The sequence below is a fragment of the Carassius gibelio genome, chromosome A7 (assembly GCF_023724105.1).
Source record: "Carassius gibelio isolate Cgi1373 ecotype wild population from Czech Republic chromosome A7, carGib1.2-hapl.c, whole genome shotgun sequence".
NCBI classification, from domain to species: Eukaryota; Metazoa; Chordata; class Actinopteri; order Cypriniformes; family Cyprinidae; genus Carassius; species Carassius gibelio.
Window position 1 is genome coordinate 24,891,074 of NC_068377.1, and position 15,333 is coordinate 24,906,406.

General features: G+C 36.5%; 1 protein-coding gene across 2 annotated transcripts in view; it reads left to right on the top strand.

Annotated features, from left to right (window-relative positions):
• LOC128016923 (anoctamin-5-like) overlaps positions 1 to 14,421 on the top strand; it is a 32,360-nt gene extending 17,939 nt beyond the window's left edge. For both annotated transcript variants that reach the window (XM_052601881.1, XM_052601880.1), the window contains 13 exons: positions 9 to 143; positions 1,049 to 1,154; positions 1,234 to 1,294; positions 1,866 to 2,017; positions 7,360 to 7,434; positions 7,677 to 7,905; positions 8,206 to 8,384; positions 8,476 to 8,573; positions 9,111 to 9,241; positions 10,682 to 10,887; positions 11,106 to 11,308; positions 11,431 to 11,536; positions 13,108 to 14,421. In XM_052601881.1, the coding sequence (XP_052457841.1) occupies positions 9 to 143; positions 1,049 to 1,154; positions 1,234 to 1,294; positions 1,866 to 2,017; positions 7,360 to 7,434; positions 7,677 to 7,905; positions 8,206 to 8,384; positions 8,476 to 8,573; positions 9,111 to 9,241; positions 10,682 to 10,887; positions 11,106 to 11,308; positions 11,431 to 11,536; positions 13,108 to 13,338 (1,912 nt within the window). In that variant the 3' untranslated portion in view covers positions 13,339 to 14,421. The remainder of the gene's footprint in view (positions 1 to 8; positions 144 to 1,048; positions 1,155 to 1,233; positions 1,295 to 1,865; positions 2,018 to 7,359; positions 7,435 to 7,676; positions 7,906 to 8,205; positions 8,385 to 8,475; positions 8,574 to 9,110; positions 9,242 to 10,681; positions 10,888 to 11,105; positions 11,309 to 11,430; positions 11,537 to 13,107) is intronic.
• Positions 14,422 to 15,333: the final 912 nt, after the last annotated feature.

The window sequence follows — 15,333 nt, forward strand, 5'->3', positions numbered from 1 at the left end:
TGTCATAGGAATTACTATGGTGAGAAGATTGGTATCTACTTTGCCTGGCTGGGCTTTTACACAGAAATGCTGTTTTTTGCTGCAGTCATGGGTGTGATCTGTTTTGTTTATGGTGTGCTGAGTTACGAAGACAACATCACAAGGTTAGTATCACTGGAAGGTTATATGTTTCAAATGAACACACATCCATGCCTCCTGAGTCTGACGCTATGTGGTTGCATGCATTCTTAACAACCCTTTGCTATTTGTGACCAGTGCCTGCGACTGTCAAAACGCTAAGCCATCAGACAGGAAGTTGTTGTTTCTTTATTATTGAAATGGTTTTTGCAGTTAAACACTAAATATTGTTATATTGAATGAGACGGTTTATATTTTGTGTTCTTTTTTTTAACCATAACTTCTGATAGGTGTTAAAGTATTAGTCAAATGTTTTCGCCATAGAAAACAAAGTATTTGTGACCTTTTATCTCACAATTAACTCTGAATGTCTGAATTGCGAGATGTAAACTCTAAATTCTGAGGGAAAAAATGCATAATTATAGAGAATTGTGACATGTTAACTCAAAAATGCAAGGAAAAAAGGCAGAATTCATTTAAAATGCAGAATTCTGAATTTATATCTTGCATTTCTGACAAGTTTTCTTAGAATCGCGAGAAACAAAGTGTAAATTGTGAGATTAAAAAGTCACTTAAAAAAAAAAACATGTTGGAAATGGGCTTCCATAGTATATAAACGTTTTTTTGTTTTAATATAACAAGCAAAACCATTAAGGGCACATACATTCTGTGAAAGATGAACTCTGGAGCCTAGATGCATTTGTTTTTCTAGTTTGCAGAGCTAAAGATGTTTGTGGAACATTCTCATAAATATGGTGTTTGTTGTTAAACCTGAGTGCTTTGTTTGTGCCCAAGTTTTCCATGGTACGTTAATACTGTTTCCTACTTCACTGATGTAATGCAGTCTGAGGGTGAACTGAGATTTTGGTCATATTCATGTCTGCATCACAGTAATATTTCTCTCTTTTGCTCTCCTCTTCCCTGTTTTCAGCAAGGAGATCTGTGACCCACAAATCGGTGGGATGATTGTCATGTGTCCACTCTGTGATAAAAAGTGCACCTACTGGAAACTCAACTCAACGTGTCTGTACTCCTGGGTGAGAAATATTTTAGCTTCATTGTTTGAAACATAAATAATGATTTCCCTACATCACAGAATGATCTTTTTTCCTTTAGCAATCCCATCTATTTGATAACGAGGGGACTGTCTTCTTTGCCATGTTCATGGGTATTTGGGGTGAGTGCACTCTGATTGTTTGAAATACTTGCTCAATAACTCCATCTAGTGGTTAGAAGGAACTTGCTAGAATGAAAGATTAGCAACTGTGCATGAAGCATTTTAAAGTATTCATATTGTCAAATAATTGGTCACAGAATTTGTTCACTGTACTATACGTCTATAACGAAGGAGCATAATTTGTCTATGCTTTATGAAAAAGTGTCTTTAATTACTTGAATGGTAGTGGTGCATGTAGATTATCCATTACTGAACACTGTCTTCATTTCACACAGGCCTCAAAAATGAGCTCCGCTTATGCTGTGATTTGATTAATCAGCACTGAGTTAATATTTCTGCACCCAGTGTGCTGTATACTCATAAATTAATAATAAAAAAAGTTTATTTAGCTTCTAAACCTTTGTAAGAACTTGTTTGAGTACAATTATTGTAAAGAAGAAAACAACACTCTGTGGCACCATAGGGTGAAGCTGGTTAGATTTAAGTAGAATTGATAGTAAGTGTGAATGTGATACTCCTAAATAATGTATTTCTTATTTTTTCTGCTCTGTTTCATCTCGGTGCTTTGCAGTGACCTTGTTCCTGGAGTTCTGGAAGCGTCGACAGGCCCGTCTGGAGTATGAGTGGGACCTTGTGGACTCTGAGGAGGAACAGCAGCAGCTACAGATCAGACCAGAGTATGAGTTGAAATGCACAGGCAGTAGACTCAACCGTGTCACGCAGGTACCTGAAAACACCACAGCATCAACATCTTTTGTTAGTCAAGGAGCTCTAATAAAATCCATAACCTACCCTTAAATTCATGCTAAAGAAAATGATAAATGCATAATGTATGTACACTACTTTTTATTACATTACCTTTACATCAAATTTGAAAAAAAACTAGTGAACGCTAATGTGAGGCAGTTTCTAATACAGCGTCTATAGGAGTGATGGTAAATTAGTCCCCCATTCACTGCGTGGAAGTTTACCCAACTATGAAGACTTCTGCTGTTGAAATACCTGGAAATGTGAAAAAGGTCCCTCAAGTCAAAGGACTTGCCTTTACCTTGCTCCCAGGTCTTCTGCTGTAAATTCATCCGTTTTAATTATTGTTCCATGTCACAAATACTATTCACAGATGTTCTTAATACAAATGCAAATTTATATCAAGAGTTTTTGTAAAGATGCACTGATCGAGCAGAATTACCGTATTTTTCGGACTATAAGTCGTACCTGAGTATAAGTCGCATCAGTCCAAAAATACGTCATGATGAGGAAAAAAAACATTACCATATTTTCAGTGTAGGCTACAGGAGCACTGAGCAGCATTGAGCGCCCTCTCGCTGCTGTAGATGGTAATGTTATCTCTTGGTTCATTTCTCTTAATTACATTAACAAAATTACATTAAATTACATTTACATTTACATTTAATCATTTAGCAGACACTTTTATCCAAAGCGACTTACAAATGCGAACAATAGAAGCAGTCAGGTCAACAAGAGAACAACAACATCAATTAATTTTGATAAGTTGCACCTGACTATGAGTCGCAGGACCAGCCAAACTATGAAAAAAAGTGTGACTTATAGTCCGGAAAATATGGTAGCTGATTGGCCCGGACTGGTGAGCAGCTAGTCAGTCTCATGTCTTGCCAATTCCGAGCTAGTCTGTTTTGACGTCACATCTACTCTCACATCTGCATGTAAACATGTCATTGACGTAGAAGTTCTTCACTGTGAGTGAAAATGACAGAGAGTTTGAAATCTGTAAAACAAGTAGATTTAGAAATCTACTTTGGACAATTATATACTGTAGGTAAGAAAAATTTCTTGACCATGATGTTTCCCTGACTATCAAAACAATGGCAATGCAACACAGATTTTTTACAATAGTGGTTAAAAAAAAACAGGAAGTTAAAATGAAGCGACATACATTTTAGACACAATATTGACTTTTTTCGCAAACGAAAATAGTTCCAATCAAAGCCACAGTGGAATTGTTGTGTCTCTGAGAAACACAGCAATGTTTAGATGAAAGAATCCATGTTTTTGAATAAATCAAGTGATTTAGTAACCCATTCATGAAGACAGTGGTCCTGCCCCAAATGGCACACTACATGCGCACTTGTGGTCTTGCAAACTTAAAAATGGCCGCCCCGTGCACATGTCCATTAAAGGGTTAGTTCACCCAAAAATCAAAATTATGTCATTAATATCTCACCCTCATGTCGTTCCATAGCCGAAAGACCTCCGTTCATCTTAAGGGCACAGTTTAAGATATTTTAGATTTAGTCCGAGAACTCTCAGTCCCTCCATTGAAACTGTATGTATGGTATACTCTCCTTGTCCAGAAAGGTAAGAAAAACATCATCAAAGTAGTCCATGTGACATCAGAGGGTCAGTTGGAATCTGTTGAAGCATCGAAAATACATTTTGGTCCGAAAATAGCTAAAACTACGACTTTATTCAGCATTGTCTTCTCTTCCGTGTCTGTTGTGAGAGAGTTCAACACTGCAGTTTGTGATATCCGGTTATAAGCTGATTACTTTTTTAATGTGGCTGACTCCCTCTGAGTTCAAACAAACCAATATCTCAGAGTAATTCATTTACTCAAACAGTACACTGACTGAACTGCTGTGAAGAGAGAACTGAAGATGAACGCCGAGCCGAGCCAGATAACGAACAAGAGATTGGCTCGTTCACGAGTCAAGAACCGGTTGCATCAGTTTTCGGATCACCAGTAGTTCTTTCGGACCGTTCGATTCAATAAACCGGTTGTTCACCGGTACTTTGGCACTCGACGTAATGGCGTCATTTGCGATGATTGCCCTTGATTCAAGCCTTCGCTTTACCCGGGCTCATAACATTAGCACAGAATCAGTTCAGTATCAGTCACCAAAAGAATCAGGGGTGCGTTTCCCGTACAACGACGTAACTCGCTGATTAACCACCATAGTACGATGCATCGTTATGGAAACAAACTAACTACTCACGACTGTTTCCCGAAACCATAGTACCTGTGTCCCAGATCCATCGTTCAAACTACACTGGTTTGAGCCGTCGTTCTTCTTCTTCTTCAATCTAATGGCAGACGGGAGACATGAGCACATACTGCCACCTTCAGTAATTTGGTTTTATTTTATCTTTTCTTCGACCTGAATTACGCTTTTGAAATGATGTTACGTAGGAGTCGAGTAATATCGAATCATTCATTTGTTCTGCAATACATTATATACACACACAGAGTTAAAAATGTGCTCTTTTCTGAATGTCAATAATTTCACAATTTCATATACATACTATTTCTTAGGCTATTTAGCTAATACTGATAGGCTACTTAACCACAATTTAAAAATACATAACTGTGGTGTACTGTTGTGGACACCTGATGCTTATTACTGGCTCTCTCCAGTCTGGCCCTCCAACATCAGGCCCCCTCCTGCCTGGTCCTCTAACATCAGGCTTCATATCTTCAGAGGGCAATAAGAAAAAACATTGCTTTAAATTCAGTTGTTAACTACACTGCATTATTATGCTGTTGGAAATTTCTGGAGGTGGTGGGTGATGGCCTGATGGATGGGTGATGGAAGCACGCGACTCTTTTGTGTGGGCCACTTCTGCAGTTTGCAGGTGGCTGAAGAGGGTGCATGGCTTTGGGGATAGCTGGCTGCTGGGAGACAGAGGATATGTTCTTCACCCATACCACCTGTCACCAGTGCAACATCCAGCCACCATTGCAGTTTAAACCATTTATTTAATCTGACATAACTTCTGTTAAATATTTGATTAATTTGCTGATATGCATTAAATGAACACTTAAAAACACACACAAAAAAATAATTTTGCAAACAGTGTCTATACTGTGTGTCTGTCTGTTTATCTTTCTCTCTCTCTCTCTCTCTCTCTCTCTCTATCTCTCTCTCTCTCTCTCTCTCTCTATATATATATATATATATATATATATATATATATATATATATATATATATATATATATACGTACATACATAAACACATTTGTAGAGAGTATTCCATTTTATAATTCTGTAAAAACAACAAAATCTCTCACATATTTATACATTTTTGTTACTTTATTTTGGTACATTCATTTACTATAAAATTACTTTGATTTGAGTGTTAACATTTAATGTTAGTGAAAACCTCTAACACACTGTTTTACCAATATTGTTATATGACAAATATGTCTTTTGGAATGTTTTTACAAAGGTAACTCACTCGACAAACTCACCGTTTCTTCGCACAAACGAAACGATGCGGCTGTGTTCCAATCGGCATGATTAATGCTTTCAGAAGGCACTTCGAAGGGAGAGTAATTGCGAGGGCCATGTTGCTATATAGTTTCAAACTGCATTTGTAATAAAAAATAAAGAAGGCGAATTAGGTAATAAACTTTAACCACAACTTTAAGTCTTTTAAATCATTCAAAGTGGATGGTGAAATCGTCTAAAGGGATTAGGGCATGGGGTCGATAACTCTGAATAGAACACAGCCCAGGTGCGGCGCAATCAACGACGTCGACACAGCAAACTAACGACAAACTATGCCTCTAACCACAGGTGGAGAGCTGTCGTTCCAACGACACAAGTTTGCGATGCAGTTTGCAAATGTTCGTTTGAACTATGGGGAAACACCAAATCGTTGAACTACGTTGGTGACGACGGAACTTGCGACCATAGTTGGCTAACGATGCTTTTGGGAAATGCTCCCCAGTTTGGTTCAGATGCTCTATGTGTATGTTCTATGTTACATTATGGCCCCGTAGAAACAGTTTTTGTAAAAATAGGCTAACGATTGCGTCATAACCACTCGACTCTCTGTCGCATTACCGTACAGACAGGAGGAGAAGCTCGCAGGCAATTAACTTAATATGGCGTACTGGCGTTACATTTTAAAATACTATACAAAATAATTAATCAGAATACTTACTCCTGCTCACTCACGCCAAAGAACTCCCCGCTCAAGCTCGCCGTCTCTGCAAGATTAACTATGGCAGTTTGCACGCACAGCTACTAGAAGATTTACATCTGTCAGACGTCGTCAATCTTCGTTTGAGTCTGCGCATCTGAAATGGAAGTGCTAAAAAACGCTAAAACTGGGCTTCATTTGTCTCAATTGAGTTCCAATGGGGTCGCTGTGTCCATTTCTTTTACTGTCTATGTTCTAGACTCGAGAACGAGTCAATCTTTTGTTCATTATCTGGCTCGGCTCTGTGTTCATTTTCTGTTCTCTCTTCACAGCAGTTCAGTCAGTGTACTGTTTGAGTAAATTAATTACTCTGAGATATTGGTTTGTTTGAACTCAGAGGGAGTGTCAGGCACATTAAAAAAGTTAACAGCTTAAGTCATTTGTGGATTAATGCATATTAGAGACGCGAACCGTTTAAAATGATTCGGTTCGAACTGGTTCAAAAAGATCCGGTTACATCGAATGATTCGTTCGCGAACCGGATATCACTACACTGTTGTGTTTTGAACTCGCTCTCACAGAAGACAAGGAACAGAAGACAATGCTGAATAAAGTTGTCGTTTTTGCTATTTTTGGACCAAAATGTATTTTCGATGCTAAAACAAATTCTAACTGACCCTCTGATGTTACATGGACTACTTTGATGATGTTTTTCTTACCTTTCTGGACATGGGCAGTAGACCATACACACACTTTTAGTGGATGGACTGAAAGCTCTCGGACTAAATCTAAAATATCTTAAACGAAGATGAACGGAGCTCTCACGGGTTTGGAACGACATGAAGGTGAGTTATTAATGACATAATTTAGATTTATGGGTGAAATAACCCTTTAAGTTTATGAGACCGTAGGGCAGGGTTCCTCAAATCTGGTAACAAGTATACAGTTTATAATATTTACTCAAAGTGGGGAAATGACATCTGTTCTGTTTTGTTATTACAGCAACTAATTTCTACCCTTTCCCAGTCACAGAGTACTTTATTTTCTAGAGTTGTTTAAGTGAGAGAACATCTATAGCATATTATTCCGGATTAGGGGAAATTAACTCTAGTCCAATTATAGAGCTTGAATTGATGACACAATCTTTATTGCTAACAGGTAAAGGAGCCTTATCTTCCTTTCCCCAGCAAGTGTGCCCGATTCTGTCTTTCTGGAGCAACTGTTCTCTTTTGGGTGAGCTAGTAAGATAAACCGTACAACTGTATGATATAGATGAGGTTATCTGTCACTATCACACAGCTCTTTGGAATACTTGATTATGATTGGTCAATCATATTTTGCAGTGCAATATTATGTCTTTTTAAACTGTATATTTGACCTTTTATCCTTGGCTACCAAACACTTACACTTTGGTTGCTCATTTAAATTAAGATAAGTCTGTTAATAAGTCCTTCCCTCTCTTTGTGTTTTGTCAGACGTGCCTGATAGTGGCCTGTATAATGGGAGTGATTGCTTACAGATTGGCAGTTTATGCAGCGTTTGCCAGCGTCATGAAGGACAGCCCCACCAGTAAGATCCAGCTGGTGGGACCTCTCATCACCCCTCAGCTTGCCACCTCTGTCACTGCTTCCTGCATCAACTTTGTCATTATCCTCATCCTCAACTTCCTCTATGAGCATGTGGCCATTTGGATCACTGATATGGGTGAGCAAAAATTAAATCCTCATTTCACAAAAGAAAATAGTTGTTTGACATGTTAAATGCATTTCAGTTTTATAGTTTGCTTAATACAGTTTATCATAAATGAGAATATGTCCACTTTATTTATTCCTTCATTTGATTATTTGTTGAGTAGCAATGTAATAGCTGGATAATGTGCAGTCAAATGGTAATCACAAAATTACCTTGTGTATTTGTTTTCTGATACTGACTGTACATTATACCTCATCTGTTTGTTGAGCTGCATGGAGAATATTTGATTAACTTCCTCTTTTTAACTCTCAGAGATCCCCAAGACCCATCTGGAGTATGAGAATAAGCTGACCTTGAAGATGTTTATGTTCCAGTTTGTGAACTACTACTCTTCCTGTTTCTATGTGGCCTTCTTTAAAGGGAAGTTTGTGGGTTATCCAGGAAACTACAGTTATATGTTCGGAAAGTGGAGCAAGCTGAGAAATGAAGAGGTGAGACTGTCTGAAACACCAGTATGTCAGGGGACCTAATGTTCTTCAGAATAAGTAGATCTAACCTGACCATATGCATTTTAATATTTAGTGTGCCCCTGGGGGCTGTCTGATTGAGCTGACCACACAGCTGCTTATCGTCATGGCTGGAAAACAAATGGTTGGGAACGCTCAAGAGGCTCTGTTGCCGTAAGCATTATATTGAACTTTGACCTCGAAGAATGTTTGTTTTTTACTTGTAATTTTATTTCACATATGTTTTTTAGTTTTAAGTCAATCAGTGATTGTCCTCTAGGCACTATCCATATACTGTTCAGTCATTTTTACATTGTCATTTTGCAGACGCTTTTATCCAAAGCAACTTACAATTGGGGGATACATAAAGTAATTCTTCTTAAAGAGGCAAACGGACACAGGAAGTGCTTGTAATACCACATTTTAGATATTGTTCAAGGACAAGCTAGAAAGAGAAATAATAGTTATAATCTTTTAATGATGAAGTCAAGTAGCTTCGAAAGACATGAGTTTTTAGCTGTCACTTGAAAATTATTAGCGATTAGCATTCCGGACGGGGGTGGGAAGATCATTCCACCAGCCAGGAATGGTGAATGAGAATGTTCTGGAAAGTGATTTTGAGCCTTTCTGTGATGGTACCATGAGGCCTCACCACCTATCATATCTAAAACACACATAAACACATAATGGTCCTTTGTGGCTGTGTCACAGACTTCTCAGAAACTTGTGGGGCAGCAGGAAAGGGCGAAGTCATCCAGAGAGTACATACAGTAGATGGGAGCAGGACCACAATCTGCAGAACTTCAGCCAGTTTGGACTCTTCTATGAGTATCTGGAAATGGGTATGATTTTACGCCCTTATTTGGTGTTTATATAGCAAAGCAAATAATTAAATTAATTTTGATATTTTTTGCAGTTTGTGCTAAATAAAATTATATTGTCACTCTGCAAAATATAGGCAGCACCAAGGGTTTTTTTTAAATACATTTTAAACTTTATTCTGTAAGGATGCATTAAATTGTGACAGTGAAGACTTTTTACATTGATTACACTGAAAAAAAAATATTCACTGTTGCCACAAAAATATTAAGCAGTACAGCTGTTATTTCATCACTGATATGAAATAAGTTATGATACTTGAGCAACCAGTTAGCACATGATGATCATGAGATGATCATGTGACACTGAAGACTGTAGTAAACTCTGCTGAAAATTAAATTCTGCTTTTTAATCACTGAAATAACATTTTAAAATATATTAAAATTAAAAGAATGTTTTTATACTGTAATATATATATATATATATATATATAAAATAAATGCAGCCTTGGTGAGCATAGGAGACTTCTTTCAAAGACATCACAGAAATCTTGTTGGAAGTGTACGGAAGTGTAGGTTTTATTTACTGTACACTATATATTTAAAGAATATTGTAAAGTATTAACACTGTATTAAAGCTGCAGTAGGTAACTTTTGTAAAAATGTATTTTTTACATATTTGTTAAACCTGTCATTATGTCCTGAGAGTAGAATATGAGACAGATAATCTGTGAAAAAATCAAGCTCCTCTGGCTCCTCCCAGTGGTCCTATTGCCATTTGCAGAAATACATCGCTCACGTTAAAAAAACAAGAAACAACCAATCAGAACTGTGGTCCGTAACTTTGTTTGTGTTCAAAATTTACAAAATGTATATAATAAGCGAGTACACCATGAATCCATTTTCCAAACCGTGTTTTTAGCTTGTCCTGAATCACTAGGGTGCACCTATAATAAGTGTTTATATTCGGACTATTTTAGATTGCTTTGGGCGTACCGCGGCGGAGTAACCCAGTACCTTTGTGATTCTTCATAGACATAAACAGAGAGAAGTAGTTCCGGCTACGATTTTCTTCCGCAAGACGCAAGCAGTTCAGTTTATTAACCGCTAGAGCGTCAAAAGTTACCGGCTGCAGCTTTAACACAATAATAATTGAATGCATTGTATTTTCATATAGATAAAAAAAAAAAAATATATATATATATATATATATATATATATATATATATATATATATATATATATATATATATATATATATATATATAAAGAAATTTCCGTAAAAATTTATATTCCAAAGACAAATGATTTGAAGATTATATTATTTAAAGCTGTCTTTATGCTCCTTTTAAAGAAGCCTCAAAGATGAGAAGTGTCTAGATCTTCACATCTGAAAGGGCTTTCTGTGAGCATTCGTCCGTGCTTCTTCTATTAAACCAGTTTTTTCCTGTATGTTTTAAACAGTGATCCAGTTTGGCTTCATAACACTCTTCGTGGCCTCTTTTCCACTGGCCCCTCTCCTCGCCCTCTTCAACAACATCCTGGAGGTGCGAGTCGATGCTTGGAAGTTTACTACACAGTTCAGAAGGCCAGTGGCAGCGAAGGCCCGCAACATTGGAGCGTGGAAAGAGATCCTTAATGTGGTGGCCATCTTGTCCGTGGTCACAAATGTAAATGCAAACTGTTTTGTTCTGCTTTCAATTTTTGACTCAGCCTGTAATTTTACTGTCTTGTGTAAAATTGGTTCTGGATTTGAATTTCCTTCTTACAGTTAGTGAACTATAAGCAATGTCATTTCCTGTATAACAAAAGGAAAGTTATTGCCCAATGAAATCAAAGCACTATTTCTACCATACTTAAAATCTGTTGCATCTCATTTGCACTTGAGGCTTTCATCGTGGCATTCACCTCGGATATGATTCCTCGCCTGGTCTATCTGTACGTCTACCGCCCAGGCAGCGAGGCCACTATGAGAGGCTACATCACCAACAGCCTCTCCTTTTACAACATCTCTCAGATCCCTGAAGATAACTTACCTGAACATGGAGAAAACCCATCCTGGTTTAACAGCTCGACCACCACGACATGCAGGTGTGTAACTGCATAGTGAAAACTGTAGTCTCTATTAGACCTACACATCAATATGCTAAATTAACAGTATGATGTGTGTATATGTATATAATTATTTTTCTTTTTCTTTTTTTTTCTTTCAGGTATCGGGACTACAGATACCCACCTGGGCATGAAAAGCAATACACACACACAATGCAGTTCTGGCATATCTTGGCTGCTAGGCTAGCCTTCATCGTCATTATGGAAGTAAGAAATATGCATAACATAAGGCTTCTAATTTCAATTTAGGGGTGTACCCGTACAAGGCGATCTGAACCGTGCCCGAGTGTGTTTGACTAGTGTGATCGCTCCATAGATTCGTTTGGCCGTCCATGGCTCGCTTGGAAGAAGTGGGACAGAGCACGGTTCAGTTGGGCTGTAGTGTGATCACACGGAACAGCTACTTTTTTGTGTGCACTACGGTCATCATTACGACCGCAAACATCATCTATTACTACTACTACAGTACTTTTCAGTTAATTTAATTTAACTAAATCAATTATATTAAGGTTTATAACGGGTTGGGTCTGGTTCTTAATGAACAGGAATTGTAGTTTGCCGATAAAGCTGCTAATTCTTTTATTAATGTCAGCTGCCTCCATAATAATCCTCTCTAATACATGCAAGTGAAAATCGCTGCACGGCATAAATGAATTTATTAGGCAGTCTATTAGTGAAAGTGGTTATCTTGTACATGGTTTAAGCTCGCTCTGGTCCAGAATGTTTAGTGCAAGTGTGAGTGCAGGTCAGCAGGGGAGAGGGGAGGGGGGATAATCATGCTTGGGCTCTGCACAAGGCAAGTGTGAGTACACTTTAGGAAACCGAATTAATACAGTAGAATATGCAGGGTAATGTAAAATAAGTCTATTTGTATATAAGTATATTATAAATATAAGTATATTTGTATTGGAGTAACATGATCAAGAAAAGGAAAAGCAAGTTAAAAAAGCAAGGAATCTTAAAATTCAGTAGCTTAGACTTGTTTTTTAAATTTTATTAATACTTTTAGCAAGGACACATTAAATTGTTCAAAAGTGACAATTAAAACTTAATTTTTACAAACAAAAAATGTATTTCAAATAAATGTAGTTCTTTTGAGATTTCTATTCATCAGAGAATTCTGAAAACTGCATCATAGTTTTTACAAAAAACTAAAAAAAAAACTAAAAAAAAAAAAAAAAAAAAAATTTTATATTTATTGAGTACCAAATCAGCATTTTAGAATGATTTCTGAAGGATCGTATGACGATGAGTGTAGTAATGGCTGCTAAACATTCTGCTTTTCAGTCACTCGAATAAATAACATTTTGAAATATATAAAAATAGAAAAGAGTTATTTTAAATTGTAGTAATATTTCACAACAATATATATATATATATTTTTTGCTGTATTTTTGATCAAATAAATTCAGGTTTGGTGATAAGAGACTTAATGGAACACAAGAGGCTTAATTCAAAAACAATAAAAATGTTTCTGCTCTAGACTTTTGATCCTTAATTCTGTCTATTAGTATAAAAACATGCTGGCTCAATCTTTTTCTGTCCATAAGAATTAGCACATCACATCCGATCTTGGTAAAGCTTCATCATGAACATTGCTTATAGCATCTAAAGTCTAAAATAAAACTGAACCCAATACAGGAACAACGGAAGGACATATACTGTATGAGCTTAAATGTTTGGTATACATTTAGTTACTATTTAACACAAACTTAGATGTGGAAATTTGGTTCTATGCACACATGATGACTGTTCCTCTGTTTCCTCTCCTTTCTCAGCATGTTGTATTTGTGGTGAAATTCTTCGTGGCGTGGCTGATTCCAGATGTGCCGGTAGAGGTAAAGGCACGTATAAAGCGTGAACGCTTTCTGGTTCAGAAATACCTGCACAAATACGAAGTGGACAAACTCAAGATGCAGCTGAGTCAGAATTGCAGTCAGGCTACAGAAATGGCCTCGCTGCTGCCCTCTAGTCCGAGTAAACACCGGGTGCTTTCTGAATCTATTTGATTATCCCTGAATCCTCAGGACTAATCTAATGTACTATACACTGCAAAGCATGGTGGAATCGAATCTTTGGGACCCCTCCATACATTTATTGCAAAAAACTTCATCCAGACACCTGCCAGATCTTTTATAAAAAAACTACTTGTGAGTTTTATGGGAAAACCACTCTCCTCTGTGTTTCTCTCAAATGAATGGAGTGCACATGGCAGAGCTGCACTTCTATAATGGCAAAAGCTTGGTGACTGTTCACAGAGATTTCAGCAGCAAACCTTCTGGAACTCGGCCTGCTGCTTCTCAGGTTACCTTGAGCAAGCTGCTGGGAGTTCAGCTGATGAATAATCATTTATGACCATTAAAAGAGTGAAAATGTTTTACAAGGCAATAAGCTTTTATGTACGTCCAGCTTGTTTCCATTATATATATATTTTTAAGAAGTAATCTGCATAACCTGCTATATGTCTTGTTGTGAAAGAGGTAAATGTAGACAGTGAATTTTTTTTTTTTTGATATGTCAGATTTTCTTGCAGGGTTGTGAGGTTTGACAGTTAATATATGTTGTTAGATATTTTCTTTACAGACCAAGCTGATAGCTGAATAACTATCAAGAAAACCATCATCATTTCTGTAGTGCTTGGATTATCATGTTTCACATATGTTTTATTATTGTTATTTTTGATTAATGCCACACATTTTGTTTTGTGCAATATTAAATGTAATGTTTTTTTAAATGTATTCTAACTTTGTTAGTTTTCTTCAAGGATGAATTTGTTTCAGCACAATCATAACCGATATATTATCTGGTTGGAAGGATTATTTTTTATCAGATTAAGCTTTACAATGACTTGCGGTATGTTTTCTGATACTTTGAAAATCAGAAACTCAAGCCAATATTCATTACCTCATCCTGTAAGAGTCTGTCAAGGTTTGCACATGTCTGAAGCTAAATGAGCATTAGCTCTCATCTGTAATCATGACTAGGTGAACACTAGTCTTGTGTAGCCCTGTTGATGAACACTGTTCGCTCCACACCAACCATCCTCTATAGGGACATCACTTGTTTGAAAGTGAATAAACGTGTTCAAATTATGTCCCACGAGTTTTTCTGTTTTTAAACTTTCTTACAATTTCACTACACATTTTGTGAGCCAAACCCGTTAAATTCATAAATGTTATAAATCCTTTTCACTATACTTGTAAACAAAGTTTTATCCTAAAGTAAATGCTATAATATATCTGGCATAACGTGACAATAGTTTCATTATATATATATATACACATATATATGTATATATATATATGTGTATATATATACACATATATATGTATATATATATATATGTGTATATATATGTGTGTGTATATATATATATATATATATGTATGTGTGTGTTTGTATATATATGTTTGTATATATATGTATGTATATATATATATAATATATATATGTTTGTGTATATATATGTATATGTATGTATATGTATGTATATGTATATATATATATATATATATATATATATATATATATATATACATATACATATATATATATATATATATATATATATATATATATGTATATGGATTTATTTGTGTCACAAATGCATTTTCCTTAACAGCTGTCATAAAGATACTCGTATATGTGGATATTATTTTTTGGTCGTCTTATTTATTTGGTCCACAGATGTTCACATAATAAGTTGCATTAATCCTTGAGGAAAAAAATAAGCTCATGAATAACCATGGATCAAGTTTATAAAAGGAAGTCTTGTCTCCAACGACGAGAACATGCCAAAATAAAGAGATTGAAATGTATGGACACATGTTCAGCGCTTGTTGGGCGTCCTCTGTTAATGCGGTCTTGAACACAAGGTGGCGCCTGCGCGTCACTGAGCGCGCTCTCGACTACCTGTTGTGCGAACCGCTCAACTGCGCAGAGTTACTTTCCTACAAAGAGGTCTGTGATTTAGCAGGTTATCAAAATAAAAATACTACGATATA